This window comes from Erithacus rubecula, assembly GCF_903797595.1.
Source record: "Erithacus rubecula genome assembly, chromosome: 8".
Taxonomy (NCBI): domain Eukaryota; kingdom Metazoa; phylum Chordata; class Aves; order Passeriformes; family Muscicapidae; genus Erithacus; species Erithacus rubecula.
Window position 1 is genome coordinate 1359278 of NC_136659.1, and position 20289 is coordinate 1379566.

General features: G+C 56.0%; 2 protein-coding genes and 3 long non-coding RNA genes across 5 annotated transcripts in view; 3 read left to right on the forward strand and 2 right to left on the reverse strand.

Annotated features, from left to right (window-relative positions):
- Positions 1 to 393: 393 nt before the first annotated feature.
- LOC306804703 lies at positions 394 to 1145 on the forward strand. The gene is made up of 3 exons (XR_013774971.1): positions 394 to 531; positions 894 to 958; positions 1068 to 1145. It is a non-coding gene; the product is annotated as an uncharacterized lncRNA (long non-coding RNA).
- Positions 1146 to 1238: 93 nt separating this feature from the next.
- LOC306804716 (maestro heat-like repeat-containing protein family member 1) lies at positions 1239 to 4044 on the forward strand. Its single transcript, XM_079311671.1, has 6 exons — positions 1239 to 1554; positions 2267 to 2454; positions 2544 to 2681; positions 2956 to 3070; positions 3238 to 3749; positions 3892 to 4044. The coding sequence occupies exons 2-5, from the start codon at positions 2279 to 2281 to the stop codon at positions 3592 to 3594; spliced, it is 786 nt and encodes a 261-aa protein (XP_079167797.1). The 5' UTR covers positions 1239 to 1554; positions 2267 to 2278; the 3' UTR covers positions 3595 to 3749; positions 3892 to 4044.
- Positions 4045 to 8696: 4652 nt separating this feature from the next.
- LOC306804245 (uncharacterized protein) overlaps positions 8697 to 20289 on the reverse strand; it is a gene marked incomplete at its 3' end in the record, with an annotated part of 28125 nt that continues 16532 nt past the window's right edge. Inside the window, exons 2-3 of the mRNA XM_079310562.1 lie at positions 9117 to 9231; positions 8697 to 8948 (exon numbers count right to left, since the gene is read on the reverse strand). Of these exons, the coding sequence (XP_079166688.1) occupies positions 8697 to 8948; positions 9117 to 9231 (367 nt within the window). The remainder of the gene's footprint in view (positions 8949 to 9116; positions 9232 to 20289) is intronic.
- Positions 9558 to 10908, forward strand: LOC306804478. The gene is made up of 3 exons (XR_013774887.1): positions 9558 to 9652; positions 10357 to 10684; positions 10828 to 10908. It is a non-coding gene; the product is annotated as an uncharacterized lncRNA (long non-coding RNA).
- On the reverse strand, positions 11109 to 11818 carry LOC306804713. Its single transcript, XR_013774977.1, has 3 exons — positions 11643 to 11818; positions 11300 to 11364; positions 11109 to 11185 (listed from the first exon to the last, which is right to left on the reverse strand). It is a non-coding gene; the product is annotated as an uncharacterized lncRNA (long non-coding RNA).

Below are 20289 nucleotides of genomic sequence, written 5' to 3' on the forward strand. Positions count from 1 at the left end.
ATTCTTGGCATTGGGATTTGGAATCCTCCTGTTCCACTCCCAAATTTTCAGCACGGTCACCATGGCATGGAACAGGACAGGGTGTCAAAGGGCCCTTTGTGATGTGCTGATATAAGAGCCAATGGTGACACGGCCACGGCACAGTGCTCGGAGCACGCGACGGGACAGGACGGGACAGAGCGGTGTCGTGAGGAGCCCCCGCACAGCCCACTCGTTCCCGTCCGAACCGGAGCTTTTCCAAGGCACTATTGCTGCAGGTGCCCTCAAGACCTGAGTGCATGACCTGCTGTCCTGTAGCCTTCCCAGGACATTAGTCTTGCAGGTGCCTTCCAGGCTCGACTGCAGGACTTGCTGCTGGGAGCTTTTCTGAGGAGCTGCTCCTGATATTAGCCATCAATCCAGTCAGTGTAATGGAGCAGAGACCCCCAAGAGTTCCCAAGGTGACCTGGGGGAAGGAGGAGGAAGAAAGTCCTGGAGCTGCGTCAGCACAGGAGACAGAAGAGATGGTGCTGTTCCAGCCAGTACAGGAGAGTGAGTGGCAGAGCTGAGCCTCATGGCTGGTGCCTGCATCCAGCTTGGCCCCATCCATCCCATCCCATCCCATCCATCCCATCCCATCCCATCCCTCCCATCCCATCCCATCCCATCCCATCCCATCCCATCCCATCCCTCCATCCCATCCCATCCCTCCCATCCCATCCTATCCCAACCAATCCCTTTTGGACATGGCCAGGCACAGGACAGAAGAGGGGCCGGGCAGGCACCCCGCAGTACCGGTGCTCCGTCCCCTGGAGCATCCCGGGGCTGTCCCTGCCTGGGGAGCGCAGGGCTGGGCTCTGTTCTCCGGCCTCTCCCGCAGGCCCTCAGCTCTGGCTGCGCTCACTCTTTGCCAGGTGCAGCCATGGACAGAACACACGAGCAGGACCCCACCCGTGGCCGCTTCCGCAGAACAGCGCAGGTACCTGCAGCCATCCCCACCTGGGCTGGGCCTGCTGTCACTGCGCAGCCCAGCACAGAGCTTAGAGCACTCCATGGAACAGCCTTCTCTTCCTGCCATTCTCATGCAGTTGGTTTGTGAATTCATCAAGAGAATTCGGGAGGAAGGGAAACAGCCCATGGGCACTGGGGTCAGAGCATACCCACACAGCTTCAAAACCAAGACCAGTGCTGCCCTGCTGGATATGCTTGTAGAAGAGGTTTTTGCCCAGTCCCAAGCAAGTAAGCAGTATGTGGCCAGGGTTTGATGCCTCCAGGAATTGGTTGGTCTCCCAAACAACTGGGGCCTGCTGGTCCCTGTCAGCCTTTGAGGCCATCACAGTGTGGTGGGAAGGGAAGCACATCTCTGGGGAAGCTGGGGACATTACTGCCTCTGGCAGCTTTCCGAGTCTCCCCATGCCATCTTCAGGTGCCTGCCATGGTGAGGTTCATCCACCAGTGGCTCATGGCCAATGAGTCTGATGAGCACAGGCTACACAGGACCCTGCTGGATCTCACCGAGGCACTGCCCACTGATGTGGTGATGACTCTCCTGCGTGTGGCCCCATCGTGTGACAGGTATGGGGCCCACCTGCCCAGAGGGCTCAGGGCTCACCAGCCCATCACCCTGTACAGCCTGCTCCAGGTCTGCCTGAACAACAGAGAGTTCCAGGGCTCTCTGGCTGCTCCCTTTCCCAGCCCTGGCTTGTCAGCACACACCCCTTCTGCCATGCTCCCTCCCTGCCCCTCAGGAGCCTGTCCCCACAGGGCTAAACTCCCTGGGTGTTGCCGGTGAGGGGCAATGGGTAGAGGCAGAGCTGCAAGTCAGCTCAGGTCCCTGCTGCTGCCAGGCCACAGTGCTGTGTCTGAGACCACCCTGAAATAGAGTTCTGACCCCACAGAGCTGCTACAATCATGTGGAAGGCAATCTTGTGCTCGCCCAGGACTGCAAAGCCGGCGCGGTTGAGACTCCTGGATGTGCTGGGGAGCTGGCCAGAGCACAGCACACGTACCTCCGATGGGGAAACAACGAGAGTCTTTCCCCTGGCTGTGAGTTTCTGGAACTGGCCTTTGCTCACCCCAAGGCCACCTCTCTTGCAGCTCTCCACCCTCCTTCCCTCTGCATCTCCCAGCCTCAGGTGCTGGGCTGAATCCTGGCCCAGGGGCAGCTTCAGGGGCACCAGGCCCGGTGCTCCCCCTGCGTCTCCCTGGCCTCTCCCTGCGACGCTTGGGCCTTGCCGCACGGACACCTCGGCACTGAGCGCTGTCTCGGGGTGTTTGTCCTTTGCAGGCAACCGTGGTGATGTGGAAGATCCTCCAGGAGCCCTGTGTCCCACATGCAGTGATGATGTTTTTCCCTCGCCTGTTTGTCCAATTGCTCTTCCAAGTGTTCTTCAACACTCGCGATACACCAGAGGAGGTCAATAAACTCTGGAAGAGATGCCAGCAGCACCATGGCCTTGGCACCAGCCCCAACAGGTTTTCCATCCCAGTCCTTCTGTCCCTGCCATGTCCCCAGGGCAGGAGCCAGTGCTCCCAGCATGACCTGAGCTTTGCTGTGCACACAGGTTTGCAGTGCAGACCCTGAAGTCCCTGCTCTGCCGAAGGCAGTGTGAGGATGTGGTGACAGCAATGGAACACAACCACGGCTGGGACATGCTGCTGTCTGCTGACACCCACCACTATGCCATGGGTCTGCTGGCCAGGTGAGATTCCTTCTCTTCACTGCCTCTGTCATTTGTGCTCTGTGCCCCAGGTGCTCCTCACTGTAGCCATGCTCATGGGCCAGAGGGCCTTGTCACTGAGGAATGGCCAAGCAGACTGGAAAAGGCAGGGAAAGAGGGTGCCCAAAAGGAGCTACCTCTCAAATGGCCTAGGTCCCCTTGCAGGATGGTGGGGAACGACCAGACATCTGGAAATCAGTCCTGGGAGAGGTTTGTCCCCCTGGCTCACAGTCTTGGTTACTTTTACTCCTGCCAGGGAGATATCCTGTGTCTCCCAACCCTTGTGCTCCCGGATCTTTTGCTACTTGCTCCGGCTTCTCAGCTCACAGGAGCCACGCTGGGACCTGCCTGCCCTGGCATTCCTTGTGGAGGTGAGCCTGACGCCCAGCGCAGTCTCCCTGAGCTGCCTCCCAGCTCTCTGTCCTCTTGTAGCCACAGCTGCCTGGGACGGTGCCCGTGCCCTGTGCTGCTGTCTGGACCCAGCCCAGTGCGGTTCTGGGCTCCTGTGTGTCCCCTGTCACTGCCCTGTGCCTTTCAGATCCTCAAGTACCAGGACTTGAGTGAACGCACTGCTAAACGCGTCCTACAAATCCTGTCACCGCGCCTGCAGTGCAAGTGCAGGGAGAGGCGACGCCTGGCACTCAGGGCCCTTCTGGATCTCAGTGAGGATCCCTGGATGGTGAGAAGGGGGAAGTGGCTGAAGCTGTGCTGGGGAAAGCAGCACCATGGGCGTGCCTTGGCTTCAGGTGCTGGGGCAGCTGCTCCCAGCTCTCCTGCCTCCTGGTTCAGCTGCCCAAGTGCTTTGGGACAGGCCTTTGGCCTGCGGGGCCTGACACAGCAGGGTGGGGTTTCACAGACCTGTGTTCCACACAGGCCGAAAAAATGTGCAGCCTGACTAAAAGCCTTGTGGAGCTCCTGCGGGACACAGATGGAGAGACAGTTAGGATGACAGTCATGGCACTCAGCTTTATAGTGGTGGAAAACGACATGCTGATAGCCAGCCCCATCACCCTGCAGCTGGCAGAGGTGATCCTGCCACTCTTTGCCCACGTAAGGTTCAGTGCCCCTGCCACGGCCACTGGGAGAGTCAAGGACACTTTGTGCCCTGTGGATTTGCAGCCTGGTGCACAACTGACAGACAGGGCATCCTGGGCAGCCGATGATGAGGTCTGTTATTCTTCCTTTCATATAGGATAATAGCCAGGTGCAGGAGGTGTCCATATTGCTCTACCAAACATTGGTGAGTCTAGCATTAGAAAAAGGAAACAAGGCCCTGAAGAAACATGTACGGCAGAGCCTGCTCCCTCTCTTCTTCCACTGCCACGATGAGAATCCGGACGTGGCAGAGGTGAGGACTCGGTGGGCTGCCCGTTGTCCCCTGGGGGAAGTTTGGCTGGCCTCTGCTTTGGTGCCAGGTGGGCTGCAGCCTCCTCCAGGCCTTGGCAGCAGGGGGACACAGCTCCTTGTGCCCGGTACTTGCGGGGACATGTCTGCATCTCTGCTGCACTCACAGGCCTCACGGGAAGCGCTGCATTGGGCAGCCGAATTCCTGAAGAGGAGGGATCTCCTGCAGCGGGTGAAGAACAGCAGAGCTGTGGAAGTGGCCGAGTGCCTGGTAAGGACCGGCCTGGAAGAGCAAGGCTCAGGCTGGAGAAGCCCCCTGAGCGCGGCGCTCAACTGTGTGCGCTTGGCAGCTGTGGCCCTGCCCAGCACTGCAGGCAGGGGCCGCACGGGCTCTTCTCCAGGCTCCTGCGGCCCCGAGCCGGCTGCCCTCAGAGCCCCGGCCCAGCGGGGCTGCGGGGCAGGCCGGCACCGCGGCTCCCCGGGCAGCAGCCGGCCCTGTGCCCCTGCAGAGCCCGGCCAGCGGCTGCTGGCCGCGCCTCAGGGTTGTGTGGGCAGGGGAGGCCGGGGCCGGGCGCGGGCAGCGCCTGCCAAAGGGCCAGAGCCCGCCCCGACCCTTCGCTCTCGCCCCTCTTTGCAGCTGGCAGAGGACAGGAGCCGAGCGGCCGAGCACCTGCACCAGGCTCTGCCCTACCTGCGGAGCCCACAGGAGCCCCTGCGAGCGGCGGCCGTCAGGTTCATCGGTGAGCCCGGGCTCCCTCCCTGCCCCACCGCAACTCGGCCCCAGCCCCGCCTGCTGCCCCGGCAGCTTCTGCCATCCAGGCCTGGCGCCGCGGAGCCCCGGCTGCCCTCGGGGCTGCTGCCGCCCTCTCGCAACCATGCCCTTGGGCGGCAGCGTGCGGCAAGGGCCCGGGCTGAGCCCTGCCTGGCCACGAGGGCCAGTGGCCACAGAGCTGGCAGCGCCGCTGGCAGGGAGCTTTGCCACTGGGCAGAGCCGTGACAGGGTCTGTGTTCCCAGGGATGGCCAAGCGATACCTGAGGGGGAAGAAGAAAGAGGTGCAGGTGCTCAGTGAGGGTGAGTGAGGGCAGCAGGCTGTCAGCGGGGCTGGCAGGAGGAGCTGCAATCCCTGCCCCAGAGCTCACAGAGATTTCAGGGGCACGTGGGGGATTCGTGGCCAGCAGCTTCGGGTGATCCCAGTAGCCCCTGCTCTCTCCTGGCCATGGCTACAGTGGGCTGGGATCACCCTGGCATTGGAATCTCCTCGTGTCCCTGCAGATCTGGAATCTGACTGTGACTGTGTTCCTTTCACTTTCAGCCCTGGAAGATATGGCAGATGACACCAGACTTGCCATCAGAAGCCGTGCCATTCCAACTTTGCACATCCCCAAGGCAGTAAAACGGCCGCACGTCTCCATGTTCCAGAGGTTGCGAGATCATCTTCACCGGGCATGGAGGACACGGCCCCGTTTGTCAGGCCTCGGCTGGCTGTGCTGCTGGAGATCTCCAAGGAGATATGGGAGGCTCTGTCTGCTGGGACCTCCTGCACCAGTGGGATTTTCTTCAAGATTGTTCATTTCTTCTTTATGTTTTGGTTTAGTATATAAATATAGGATGTGTTAGAATAGACAGACTCACAGGATCTTTCATTTACTGCCCAGGGTCTGCAGGGCACGGCAGAAGAGGGGGAGAAGGGTGCTTGTGCTCAGCAATCTGCCCAGGTGTGCAATGCTGCAGGGAAAATGGCCAGAAGTCCCTTGGCTTTTGGTGGTTGTGCTGAAGCCTTTGTGCTGCCGACAGAGCGGGTGGGCAGGGGCCGGAGCTGTGGGGATCCCTGCGAGACCGGTGCCTGGAGATGGCCACGACCCCTGTCCCAGCCAGGAACCGCCATCGGTGTCCTCCTGCCCGGGGGTTCCTGGCTGGATTGCTGAGGGCTCTGTGTGCCTCTGGCTCCAGCTCCATAAGCAACTCCTGGGCAGCCGCCCTGTTCCTGACACCTGCCTGTTCTGAAGCTTCCCAAAAGAGGAAGCAGGGGCAGTTTTGCAACCATCGCAAGAGAGACTGCAAGGGTGCCCTCCCTCTGGTCCCACTTGCTTGGCTTTCTGACTGGGTCTGAGGCAGGGGCTGCCATTCCTCACTTGTGGGGACCAGAACCACAGCCAGGATCCCGGCACTGCCTGGCAGCGCTCCAGACGCTGGCACGGTCACGCGTCCGACTCTCAGGCACTGTGCTGCTGCTTCATTTGCTCTCTGCAACACCCAAAGCTCTCTGTGAAGCCCTGATGCTCTCTGCTTCTGCCCTCTTCCTGACCCTGTGCAGGGATGGAGCTTTGCTGTGCTTTCAGGAAGCTATTCTTGAAACCTGCCAGCATTCCAAGCTCCTTTGCCCTGCATGAGTGCTTGCCATGGAATCCCTCCCAGCTGGGTTCAGAGCATACTCAGGGTGGCTCTTCTAAAATCCCGGGGCTTCAGGGTGCAAAGCAAGACCTTGAACTAAAGAGTGTTGTGGAACTGGAGCTTCAGCACAGAGACCCTTCCAGCCTGATCTGCCCTCGTTCCTCTGCATCTCTGCACAGAACACAGCACAGAATAGAATAGCAAGAGGGGCCTGTGAGTCCCAGGGCTCTGGATTTGTGCTACTTTAGCTCCACAGAGATGCAGGCAAAGTGAAGAGCCAAACTGTTTATTGATGAAAGGCAAAGCAAAACGATAGCTGGGAAGGAAAAAAAGGGGAGGGTCTCAGGGCTGGGGGAGAGAGCAGGCAGGGGAGAAGCTTAAAGCAAATAGCTGTGCCAATCATGCTCTGCCTGGAGCGCCAGCAGCCCAGACAGGTTATGTCCTCTTCATGCTCTTGGTGTGTTCTTGAGACACTGGTTCACTGCATCCTGAAGATGACTGGGCTTAATTTTCCAGGTTAGAACATGATGCCTGGCATCTTGCATCCAGACGTGAGGAGGTGGAAGAGGAGGACAGAGCCACGGTCACAGCCTGGATCAGTGGGGACACTACAAGACCCCCGTGCCAGGGCTGCCTCATCCTGCTCTGGCCATGGCCAGGAGGGAGCAGGGACCACGGGGATGACCCGAAGCTGCTGGCCACGAATGCCCCCTTGCCCCTGAATCTCTGTGTGCTCTGCCCATGCCGCCCCCCGTCCGCACAGGGGAAGAGTGCTCCAGAGCTTGGCAGGGATTGCAGCACCCTGCCAGTGGCGCTGCCCTCACCCTTGTGGATGAGCCGAGACTCTCCTTTCTGCCTCCTCAAGTACCTCCCTGTAATCCCTGGGAATACAGAGCTTGTCGTGGACTGTGTTCCAGATCCTACTGCTGTAGAACAGGGAGGGAGCCCCAGGCTCACCGATCAACCTGACGGCCGCCTCTCGCAGGGGCTCCTGTGGGCTCCGCAGGTAGGGCAGGGCCTGGCGCAGGTGCTCGGCCACTTGGCTCCTGTCCTCTGCCAGCTGCGGAGAGCGGCGGGAGCGAAGGGTCGGGGTGGGCTCTGGCCCTTTGGCAGGCGCTGCCTGCGCCCGGCCTCAGCCTCCCCTGCCCGCACAGCCCTGAGGCGCGGCCAGCAGCCGCTGGCCTGGCTCTGCAGGGGCACAGGGCCGGCTGCTGCCCGGGGAGCCGCGGTGCCGGCCCGCCCCGCAGCCCTGCTTGGCCGAAGCTCCGAGGGCAGCAGGCTCGGGGGCCACAGGAGCCTGAAGAAGAGCCGTGCTGCCCCTGCCTGCAGCGCTGGGCAGGGTCACAGCTGCCAAGCGCACACAGTGAGCGTCGCGCTCAGGGGGGCTTCTCCAGCCTGAGCCTGCGCTTCCAGGCCGGCCTTACCAGGCACTTGCCAAACTTCCACAGCTCCGCTGTATTCAGCGCCCTCTGGAGATTTGTCTTCCCCAAGAAACCCAGTGCACAAACAGTGTTTCCTGAGAGACCGGAGAGCAGCAGAGATGCAGAGATGTCCCCGCAGTTCAGGGCACAGGTCCCTGTGCCAAGGCCTGGAGGAGGCTGCAGCCCCGGATGTGCCAGAATGGAGGCAGCCGGAGCCCCCTCCCAGCAATCCACTTCCATCACAACAAAACCACCTTGGGTACGGTGTTGGTTCTCATCATGGCAGTGTAAGAAGAGTGCGAGGAGGCTCTGGCTCACAATTCTCTCCAGGGCCTTTTTTTCCCTCATCCACTACCAAGTCCATCACTGTGCAGAAGAGGTGAATGGAAAGCAGCTGCACATGGCTGTTGTCCTGGAGGAATGGAGGAGGAAAAGCCCTCAGAAGCAATTTCTCCAGAGCGCTGGACAAAGGCCCAACACTCTAGAAGGCACAAAGTTTCTGGGCAGCAGCAAGTGCTCGTGCCTGGGGGCACAGAGCCTTACATTTTCCAAGAGCGACAGGAGTGGCTCAGCCAGCTTCAGGGCACTAGTGCTGGATAACATGAGGTGTTTTGTCTGGAACATATTTATGAACACAGTGAGGGACATGCCAATCACCTCTCCATCTGTATCACACCCAGCAGCTTCAAAAGGCTTCGAGACACGCTGCGTATAGGTCTGGCCTGTGTGGAAGACAAGGCTGTGCTGTGAAGCCATGAACGGCTCCACCAACAGCGCCCAGGCACTGAAACCCCACCCTGATGCCAGAGGGCCCAGCAGCCAAAGGCCTGTCCCAAGAGCTCAGGGAGGTGAGGCAGGAGAGCGAGGAGCATCTGCCCTCAGCTCCTGAAGCCCAGCCAGCCTGAGGGGCTGCTTTTCCCAACACAGCTTCAGCCACTGCCCCCTTCTCACCATCCAGGGATCCTCACTGAGATCCAAAGGGCCCTGAGTGCCAGGCCGTCGCCTCTCCCTGCACTTGCACTGCAGGCGCGGTGACAGGATTTGTAGGATGCGTTTAGCAGTGCGTTCACTCGAGTCCTGGTACTTGAGGATCTGAAAGGCACAGGGCAGTGACAGGGGACACACAGGAGCCCAGAACCACACTGGGCTGGGTCCAGACAGCAGCACAGGGCACGGGCACCGTCCCAGGCAGCTGTGGCTATGAGAGGACAGAGAGCTGGGAGGCAGCTCAGGGAGACAGCGCTGGCCATCCAGGCTCACCTCCACAAGGAATGCCAGGGCAGGCAGATCCCAGCGTGGTTCCTGTGTGCTGAGCAGCTGGAGTAGGTGGAGTGCAACATGGGAACACATGGGCATCAAGACACTGAGCATCTCCCTGGCAGGGGTAAAAGGTATCAAGACCCTGAGGTGGAGGGGTGGCAATGCTCTCCCAGGACTGACTCACAGAGAAACACTTTTTCCCCAGCATCCCTGGAGGCAATGTGGACACTTTGGGAGGCAGCTCCTTTTGGGCACCTCCACTCCCAGCTTTTTCCAGACTGCTTGGCCATCCCTTGGTGACAAAAGGCCTTTGGCCCATGAGGACAGGTACTGTGTGGGGCACCCCAGGCACACAGCACAAATGTCAAGGAGAGAGGGGCAATGGGGGTCTCACCTGGCCAGCAGACCCACGGGCCATAGTGCTGGGTGTCAGCACACAGCGCGTGTCCCAGCCACACTTGTGCTCTATTGCCATCACCTCAGGCTCATACTGCAGACAGATGAGCAGAGCCTTCATGGTCTGCACTGCAACCTGTGTGCAGATCAAAGTCCAGGTCACACTGGGAGCACTGGTGCTGGCCACAAGGGCATGGGAAGGACTGGAGGACTGGGACCTGTTGGCCTTGCTGGGAAGGCGGCGTTCCTCCCGGCACGCTCTCCAGAAGTTAACTTCCTCTTGTGGCATCTGCTGTGTGGTGGATGAGAACATGCAAGAGCAGAGCCGTAAAACAGAGGGTAGGAAGCATTCATCATGGCCTCCTGGCAGTGGGGCACCTGGACCATCACCCAGACCACCAGAGTTTTCCTGCGGAAAAAGCAGCCCGAGGGCAGCGCTCAATGCCGAGGTGTCCATGGGGCAAGGGCCTAAGGGAGAGGCAGGGGGAGCAGCGGGCCTGGTGCCCCTGAGCCTGTCCCCTGGCCCAGGTTTGAGCCCAGCGCCTGAGGCACTGAGAGGATGGAGAGCTGCTGGAGAGGTGACCTGGGGCTGAGCAAGGGCCAGTTCCAGAAACTCACAGCCAGGGCAAAAACATCTTTGTTGAGTCCATCAGAGGTGCACATGCTGTGCAGAAGCCAGTCCTCCATGACACAGAGCAGAATTGGCAGGCACCTTCTCCACTTTTTGTCCTCATGAGCCTATGCTCTCCACATCATTGCACCAGCTCTGTGGGGTTGGAGCTCAGTTGTCAGGGGGGTCTCAGTGGACAGTACCATGCCATTTACAGCTGTGACAGAGTCCCAGTGCCCTGAGGGGCAGGGAGTGAGCCTGGCAGTGGCAGCAGGCTCAGGAAGCAGAGGGGCCTGAGGGTCCTGGACCTGTCCACCTGTCTGGCAGGCCCCATTGGACAGGCTGTACAGGGCAATGGGCCCTAAAGGCTGCTGAGCCCTGAGCTCTCAAGGCCCTTGGGCCACGTACCTGTCACACATTGGGGCACAGCGCAGGAGGGTCAGCACCAGGTCACCAGGGTGTTCTCCAGCCAGCCTCAGAATGTCAGTGCGCAGCCTTGCATCTAAAGTGCCCTGGGATGTCAGTCTCTGGTGAATGCTTTTCACCATGGCTGGCACCTGGGGTGGGTGGGTAAGACTTGGAGCGCTGTCCAAGGGAGTAACTCCCAGCTTCCCTGAAGAAGTGCCTCCCTCCCCGCCACACTCTTCTCTCTGAAAAACTGATGGAGCCCAGTGACCACGACCTGAGTGGGCACACAATCCTGAGAGGCATCAAGCCCTGGCCACAGGCTGCTTAAGTGGTGTTGAGAAGAGGCACAACGGTCTTTGAAGTAGTTTACTATGAGTTCCTCAGAGTGACTCAGCGTGGGAGTGGTGTCAGTGTTTGTGATGCCCTGAGCCTCTCCAGTGTCAGCAATTTTCATGCCCACTTCCTCAGTCACTGCCATGTCAGCCTGCACCCTGTCATCAGTCCTTGCAGTGTCAGACTCTTCTGAGCGATCGGGCAAATCTGGGCTGACATCAGGCCCTGCCTGGAGCTCGGTCAGGCTGGAGTCAGGCTCAGCTGTGCCCTCTGTTGCTGTGCCGGTCTTTCTACGTTGCAAAGGCACAAACCTCCACAACATCTGCAGGAGAACAAAGGACAGGGAGGAAAGACAAGTTCCAAGGAGTGCTCCAAGCTCTATTCCGGGCTGAGCAGTGACAGCAGGCCCAGCCCAGGTGGGGATGGCTGCAGATACCTGCGCTGTTCTGCGGAAGTGGCCACGGGTGGGGTCCTGCTCGTGTGTGCTGTCCATGGCTGCACCTGGCAAAGAGTGAGCGCAGCCAGAGCTGAGGGGCTGCGGGAGAGGCCGGAGAACAGAGCCCAGCCCTACACTCCCCAGGCAGGGACAGTCCCAGGATGCCCCAGGGGATGGAGCACGGGTACTGCGGGTGTCTGCCCGGCCCCTCTTCTGTCCTGTGTCTGGGCATGTCCCCGGGATGGGATGGGATGGGATGGGATGGGATGGGATGGGATGGGATGGGATGGGATGGGGCCAAGCTTGCAGCAGCTGTCCACACTGTCTCAGCTGTGCCACTCACCATCCTGCATAGTCTGGAACGGGCCCAGTTCTTCAGGTTGTTGTGCTGAGGAAACTCCAGGGTCTTCCTTTTCTTTCCCCCTGAACACCTGGAGTAGGCGGAGAAATCTGCCCACCATGGTAGAGTCTGGCCTGGAGGGCACCTTGAAGAGAGATGCCTCGGGAAACTGTGAGGCAACAAGTTGTGCACTTGTCCCTTAAGACAGCCACAACAGAGGCACCTCAGATAGACTGCAGAACAGCAAATTTGGCCCTCTGCTCTTGAGGGCTCCTGCCACAGGGACAGGAGACTCCATGTAACCAATTCAGGTCAGCAAGTCCCACGGTCTGGCTGCAACTGTTCCTGCAAAAGAGAAGCCTCGGGAAGGTCACGAGCCACCAAGTCCCGCTGTGTCTGCAGGGGAACGAGGGCAGATCAGGCTGGAAGGGTCTCTGTGCTGAAGCTCCAGTTCCACAACACTCTTTAGTTCAAGGCCTTGCTTTGCACCCTGAAGCCCCGGGATTTTAGAAGAGCCACCCTGAGTATGCTCTGAACCCAGCTGGGAGGGATTCCATGGCAAGCACTCATGCAGGGCAAAGGAGCTTGGAAGAATGCTGGCAGGTTTCAAGAATAGCTTCCTGAAAGCACAGCAATGCTCCATCCCTGCACAGGGTCAGGAAGAGGGCAGAAGCAGAGAGCATCAGGGCTTCACAGAGAGCTTTTGGTGTTGCAGAGAGCAAATGAAGCAGCAGCACAGTGCCCGAGAGTCGGACGCGTGACCGTGCCAGTGTCCGGAGCGCTGCCAGGCAGTGCCGGGATCCTGGCTGCGGTTCTGGTCCCCACAAGTGAGGAATGGCAGCCCCTGCCTCAGACCCAGTCAGAAATCCAAGCAAGCGGGACCAGAGGGAGGGCACCCTTGCAGTGTCTCCTGGGCATGGCAGCAAAACAGCCCCTGCTTCTTCTTCCTCCTCCCCCTGTGCTTGGTGTTTGCTGGTGGCAGAGCCAGCCAGGTTGTTCTCTGTGTGCCAAAGGCTGTTCAGAGCCAGCATGGAAAGTGCTGCGTGCCCAGCACAGAGTCCTGGAAGGTGCTGGCAAGAGCATCCTGCAGGAGCAGGGCCTGGTCTCTGGCTGGGAACAGCCTGGTTTTGCTGCCATGACCGCAGGCAGGAGTGTAGGCAGGTGAAGAGGCAGCGGGCAGCTTGTGTTTGCAGAAGGGCTGGGGCTGCACGTCTGAACCAGCACCTGGAAACACACTTGGGGGAACAGGAGCTGGAGCTGGAGTGCCTGTTCTGAAAGCAGTTTGTGCAGGCAGGGAAAGCAGGCAGGCTTGCAGGTTTCCTGCTGCTATTGGGGTTTCTAGTTTGTTTGTTTGTGTTTCTGTTGGTTGGTGAGTGTGGGCTTTTTTCTCCCCCTTTATCACGTTCCACAATGATTCTTTCTTATTCTAAACTAGGCAGAACGACGAGACTTCTAGTTGCTTAGAAAGTGCCATTTATGTTCTTATCTTCTACAGAAATCATGAGTTCTTGTAACAGGTATGGAAACCATGACCAGAAGTCACGAGACTTATGGCTACATGATCTTTTAAGGACTTACTAACATAAAACACTGCCAACAAGGATATCTATGTTTCTATTCCAATACTAAGAAATTTCATCTAATTGCAGTGTGGCCTTTCTAATCCAATCCTGTTCTAACACATAGGTCTATTCTTAAGGCTAGCTTGTCACCTTTATACCTGCTTTACTCTTTCTATATCTTAATCTTTATTAACTATACTTTTTTCTACTTAACATGTTTCCTTTAAACTTTATATTCTTATTTCTAGCATCTAAGCTTGGAATCTTTTCCCAGCGCCTCAGTTCAAGTCCTGTGTTCTTTTCCTGACTTTGAGTCCATTCTGAACTCCAACTGATGGGCTTTGGGTTTTTTTTGTTAATAATAGTTTCTACATGATTGAAAACTGCAGTTAGTACAAGTGTATGTGACCGAGCAGAAGCCTCCAAAAAGGATGCATCTATCCAGACCTTTCCTGTGCGTAGTGTTTGAGCTTATCTGCAGTTCCAGAGGATGTTGCAGAAGAAGCCTGCCTGCGGTGTGAACAGCTGGATTATCTCCTTTTAATGGTGGCTGAGCTTGGGAAGCAAGCTGAAAGACTAAGGAGTGATAGGGGAAGTGAAAGGGAAATAGATTGGTGGAGCTCTGCCCTTGCATCCTTGAGGGAGGCCCACCAGGAGTCAGAGGACTCCCGTGTCCCCCCCGTCAGGCAATAGGAGGACACCTGGGGGTGGAAGGGGAGTGGAAATGGGTCCCTACTCGGGGAGATCATAATAAACTTTCCTCCTGGCCCCCATCACCTTGCCAGGTGCCACTCCAGCATAGGTATGAAGCCCTCGATTTAGATGGACTGCCAGATGGAATAGAAGAGAATGATCTGTCCAGTGGGCCCAATAACAGTGCACCTGTTAGACAGATCACCACCTCTGTCCCCAAAAAGAAGAGAAGGGTAGTGGTAGTAGGTGAGTCCCTTCTGAGGGGAACTGAGGGCCCCATATGTCAACCAGACCCATCCCACAGGGAGCTCTGCTGCCTCCCTCAGGCTCCGGTGTGGAATATCATGGAGAGGCTTCCTGGGCTGATTCAGCCTTCTGATTATTACCCACTGATGATACTCCAGGCATCCATGAATCAGTGTAAAGGTAGAGCTTTGGCCATTTCTCTCTCTCGGCAATGTCCAAGGCCAGCTGAACAGCTTTGGGTTCAGCAAGTTGACTTGATCCACCTTTTCCTTCGGTAGCTTTTGCAACTTGTCTTGTGGGGCTCCATACGGCTGCTTTCCATTTCTTGCTCATTCCCACCATGAGGCAGGAACCTTCAGTGAAAAGAGTGTAGCATGTTTCATCTGCTGGCAGCTGGTTGTACGGTGGGGCTTCTTCAGCCCAGGTCACTTGCTGCTGCTCCTCTTCATCAGCGAGACCAAAATCTTCACCTTCTGGCCAGTTTGTAATTATCTCCAAAATCCCAGGGCGATTCGGGTTGCCGATACAGGCGCGCTGCGTGATGAGGGCAATCCACTTGCTCCATGTGGCATCAGTGGCGTAGTGGGTAGAGGGAACCTTTCCTTTAAACATCCACCCCAGCACTGGCAGTTCGGGTGCCAGGAGAAGCTGTGCTTCTGTGCCAGTCACCCCTGAGGCAGCTTGAACTCCTTCATAGGCAGCCAAGATTTCCTTCTCTGTGGGAGTGTAATTGGCTTCAGACCCTTTGTAACTTCTGCTCCAGAATCCCAGGGGTCAGCCTTGGGTCTCACCAGGCACCTTCTGCCAAAGGCTCCAGGACAGACCATGGTTTCCAGCTTCAGAGGCGAGCACATTCTTTACCTCTGGTCCCGTCCTGCCTGGCCCAAGGGCTACTGCATGGGCAATCTCCTGTTTGATCTGGGCAAAGGCTTGCTGCTCTTCGGGGCCCCAGTGGAAATCTTTCTTCTTGCGAGTGACAAGGTATAGAGGGCTCACAGTCTGGCTGTACTCAGGGATGTGCATTCTCCAAAAGCCTATGGCACCTAGAAAAGCTTGTGTTTTCTTCTTGCTTGTTGTTGGAGACATTGCAGTGATCTTATTGATGACCTCAGTGGGGACCTGGCACCATCCATCTTGGCACTTCACTCCCAGTAACTGGATCTCTTGGGCAGGTCCTCTGACTTTACTCTTTTTAATGGCAAAACCAGCTCCCAGCAAAATCTGGATGATCTTCTCCCCCTTCTCAAATACCTCCATCACCGTGTTCCCACACACAATGATGTCATCGATGTACTGCAAATGTTCTGGAGACTCACCCTTTTCCAGTGCAGCCTGAATCAGTCCGTGGCAGATGGTGGGGCTGTGTTTCCACCCTTAGGGCTGTCAGTTCCAGGTGTCCTGCATGCCCCTCCATGTAGAAGCAAACTGAGTCCTGCACTCTGCTGCCAAAGGAATGGAGAAGAATGCATTTGCAATGTCAATGGTGGCATCCCACCTTGCTGCCTTGGACTCCAGCTCGTACTGCAGTTCCAGCATGTGTGGCAAGGCAGCGCTCAGCGGTGGAGTCACTTCATTCAAGCCACGATAATCCCCAGTCAGTCTCCATTGTGCATCAGATTTGCACACAGCCCACATGGGACTGTTGAAGGGTGAGTGGCTCTTGCTGACCACCCCTTGGCCCTCCAGCTCACGGATCATCTTGTAGATGGGAATCACAGCATCTCGATTTGTCCGGTACTGCCGGCGGGGCACTGTCATGGTGGCAATTGGCACCTGTTGCTCTGTCACTTCCAGGAGTCCCACTGCAGAGGGGTTTTCTGACAGTCCAGGCAAGGTGTTCAACTGCTTAATGCTCTTTGTCGCTACAGCAGCTATTCCAAAAGCCCACCTGAGCCCCTTTGGGTCTTTGTAGTAGCCGTTCCTGAGGAAGTCTACGCCTAGAATGCGCGGTGCCCCTGGGCCAGTTACAATTGGATGTTTCTGCCACCCCTTCCCTGTCAGGCTCATCTCAGCTTCCAGCAAAGTGAATTCCTGTGACTCCCCCGTCACCCCAACCATGGAAACAGGTACCTTCCCCACATGTTCTGATGGTGTCAGGGTGCACTGTGAACCAGCATCGACTAGTACTTTATGTTTCTGTGGCTTTGATGTACCAGGCCATCACACCCTCACTATCCAATAGATCCTGTCATGCCTCTCCTTGGCTAGAGACAGGGCCCTCTAGTCCTGGTTATTATTTCTTTCCTGGGCATACATAGTGGAGCTTCCTTCCACGGGATCTGACAGATCATCCTCCTTTGTCTAATACCCTGCACCTTGCTTGTGGGAGGTTGAGGCTACCTTCATTTTAGTGCGGTTCCCTTGGTTAGCATTTCCCTCCCTGAGCTGATGCACCCGTGCTGCCAGGACAGAAGTGGGTTTCCTGTTCCATTTTCCCATGTCTTCCCCATGGCCTCGCAGGAAAAAACACAGGTCAGCTCGCGGGGTGTTCCCTCTCTCCCTAGCCTGCGGGTATTGGGTTCTAGATTTGGGGCCTGCCACTTGCACTGGTGCCTCACTGATCTTCCTTATCTCTTCCATTATCTCCTCCCTCATCTCCTCCTTTATATCCCTCATCCTATCTTGGACTTCTTGGAGGTCTCTGGCCACGGCCGACACATTGGCATGCATTGAGCCATTCATCATACTCTCAAAATTTCTGAGCTTGTTGGCAACAGAACACACTGTCTCTTGGTGGTTATCAGCATTAATCATTGCAATGAAGGTGGCATATTGAGATGGCCCCAGGGTTGCCAAATTCCACAGCATCTCCCTGTGCACCTGACCTTGTCAGGGTCATTGTCATGTTGTCCATCCCTCCCAAAGAGTACCTCTAATACTGCCACTTCTCTCAGCTGCTGGATCCCTTCCTCAAGGATCTTCCAGTACATTCTACAGTGGTGCTCCAGCATTCTCTCTCTGTGGACAAACCTCTCTCTCACACTCATTAAAAGCCAGTCCCAGAGGGAAAGGCGACCTTCCTCCCTTACAAATACCTGGTCCACACCTGAATCCTGGGCCAAGGATCCCAAATTCCTGGCCTCAGTTCCATCCAGTTGCACCCCTGTTCCCATAAGGTCCCAGACCAGGAGTAACCAAGTTGTAAAATGCTCATGGCCCCGCTGTGCAATGTCTTTACGCGGGTTACGGAGACTGTCGTATGAGAGGGACTCGGTGACGATCTCAACCTCTGGATCCCTTGCTGGTTGTGAGGACCCTCCTTGCTGATCCCCGTTATCTAGGTGCCTAGTTTTAATCTTAGATTTTGTAGTTTCCACAGGGGCAAATGCTGCTGGCTGTAGCTGCCCATGGCTCAGCTGGAACCTGGACAGATACAACATCTATGGGTTCCACTGCAGCACCATCTGACTCTCCCTCTTTAGGGCAGGGGGAGGGTTTCTCAGCAGCTGGAGAAAAGTGCTCCTTCAACATCTGGTAGTGCTCCTTCATCATCTGGCTTTGCTCCTTCAACACCTGGCCTATATCCTTCAACACCTGGCCTATATCCTTCACTAGAGCCCCCACCTACTCTGGATGGTTCATTTCTGCGGTGGGCTGTGGGGCAGCATCAGGCTCTGGGGAAGCATCTCTAGTCCCTTGGGCAGGATTAGGCTCTGGGGCAGCATCCTTACTCCCTGGGGCAGGGGCAGGCTCTGGGGTAGCATCCCTAGTCCCTTGGGCAGGGTCATGTTCTGGAGCAACATCCCTAGATCCTGGTGCAGAGGCAGACTCTGGGGCAGCACCTCTATTTGCTGGGGCAGGTATCTGGGTTTTTATCCAAGCCAATATTCCCTTGTCTCTGAATGCTAAACAGAACAGGCGTATCAGCAACACCAGCCACTGTGTGATATCATTAGCATTTAAAGCAGATCTGAAATCCTTGAAAACTGGTGGGGTAGCCTCAAATAACTGGGTGATGGGTTGGGAGAAAATTTCCCTTGCATTCATTACCTCACAGTAAGTACCATTATTGAAATAACCCTGGAAACAGGCAGTTCGAGTAAGATAGCTCTGGATCCATGTGGCCACTTCCCAGAAAAAATCAAAAACATATGAGTTCCTGACATAATCAATCCACCAAACGAATCGGATAATAGCTACAGTACCTTTGGTGAGGGGGCCCATATTCAAATAAGGGCTTGCAAATGGGAGGGAGATGGCTGTAACCACAGGGAACCCAAACCAGATTAAACCGGACAACATTTGGCCACTTAAGAGAGCTGTTACTCCTGTCTTAACTCTCCACTCAGTGCCCTCTGCCCCACGCTGAGTGCCAAAATCTGTCCTGGTTTGAAGGACAGCTGCCTGCCAATAAAGGCAGAAGTTTTCCTTTGAAATAGAGACCTTAATTCCACTCCCTCCAAGTATTATAAATGTTTGAATCACAGACTCTGAGGCAGAGATAAGGGAGTAGGAATAACAGCTCTTTTACTTATATATCTAACCATGCAAGCAGAAACAAGAGCAGTTGTTAAAATTACCAACAAAACAGAACAGATAACTCGGATTTAGTCCTTTCTTTAGCTGCAAGCACCTCTCTCTGTGCTCGGTCCCAGTGCTGCAGCTGGAACAAAGCCCGGCAGCCGCAGAGAGGCGGGTGGGAGCACAGGCGGGAGGGGGTGGCGGCGGCCACGCCGGTCTCAGGTGAGAATGGGCTGGAGCGGCGGCTCCTCGCTCACCGTTTGTGTCCGGGTGATCAGCTGTGTCTGCAGAGGCAGGAGGCTGGAACGGGGAGATGCAGGGCAGGTGATCACAGACCGTCTGGTTCTCCTGCGTTCGGCCGCATGGCTGGAGAAGGGGCATCTTCCTCTGAGCTCCCTGCAAACACGAGTCACCCCTCCGGAACCTGCTGCCACCTACCCCTTTTGTCTAGATCCTGGGTGTAACCCGGCCAGCTCCATTGGCATGATAATGGGAAAAATTCTTTCAATTGACACAGTAATAGAAAAACACTCAACACCCAACACCCAATAAGGCCACCCAAAATCCCACCAAATTCCCAAGGAACAGTGTGGATGATACAACGCTGCCTGAAAAAGGCCCTTGGCATTTTGTGCCCTGAGACAATGGAACCTTTCATGAGAGATGTGCCCCCTCCCTGCCAAAACCCCTGTTACCATTTAGGATTTCTATTGGTTTTTAACTTTACTAGATGATTGGTCTTTTTCTTACCTAGAATCTTAAAGTCATTGGAATGTTTCTAAACTCATAATTTTACAGGTTAGAATTCCATCCCTTTGAAACCTATAACAACCCCTTGCTATGGTATGTAACCAGATTTCCTAGTGGAAACCCTCTGGAGAAATAAACTGCCTTCGGAACCTCTGCAGCAAGTCCCGGAGTCTCTGTCCCTGGCTAGCTCGTAGCTGGCACTATGCCTCGGGAGCTCTCGGAGCTGTCCGGTCTCCCGTAGCGGCCGGGAGCTGGAACCACCCTAACCCCGGCAGCTACAGAACAGCAACATTCCAGGTTTCTGAAATTTAGAATACTACAGTTCCCCACCCAAATTGCTATGGAATAAGAGCCTTCCAGGCATTGGAAATTTGGAATCCTCCAGTTCCCCTCACAAAATCCCATGGAATTATGGCATTCTGGGCATTGGGAATTTAGAATTCTCCTGTTCCCTTTCAAAATTTCCAGGGAACAATAGAATTCTAGGAATCAGGAATTTGGAAGACTTCAGCATTGCACCCACATCCCCATGGACTAACAGCATTCCACGTGTAAGGCACTGAGAATTCTCCAGTTTCCTGTTCATACTCCTATGGAATCATGACATTCTGAGTGTTGAGAATTTGGAATCCTACCTTACACACTCTATAATTCCCACCAAATTCCCACGGAATTACAGCATTCCAGGTGTCAGGAATTTTGAATTCTCCATACGCCCTCCCAAATTCCAAGGGAATAACAGCTATCCAGTCTTGAGGAATGTGGAATCCTCTAGTTCCCTTGCAAAATTCCAAAGAAAAACGGCATTTCGTGTGCCAGGAATTTAGAATCCTCCAAATACCCCCTCAAATTCCCATGGGAAAATGGCATTCCAAGCCTTGAGAATTTCAAACCCTGCAATTTCCAACTGAAATTCCTATGGCATAACGGCATTTGGA

Excerpts from the sequence above, each read along its gene's own strand:
- LOC306804716 (XM_079311671.1), top strand. The coding sequence starts at position 2,279 with ATGTGGAAGATCCTCCAGGAGCCCTGTGTCCCACATGCAGTGATGATG. Across the intron at positions 2,455-2,543 it reads CTTGGCACCAGCCCCAACAG|GTTTGCAGTGCAGACCCTGA; the intron begins GTTTTCCATCCC and ends CTGTGCACACAG. Across the intron at positions 3,071-3,237 it reads CCCTGGCATTCCTTGTGGAG|ATCCTCAAGTACCAGGACTT; the intron begins GTGAGCCTGACG and ends TGTGCCTTTCAG.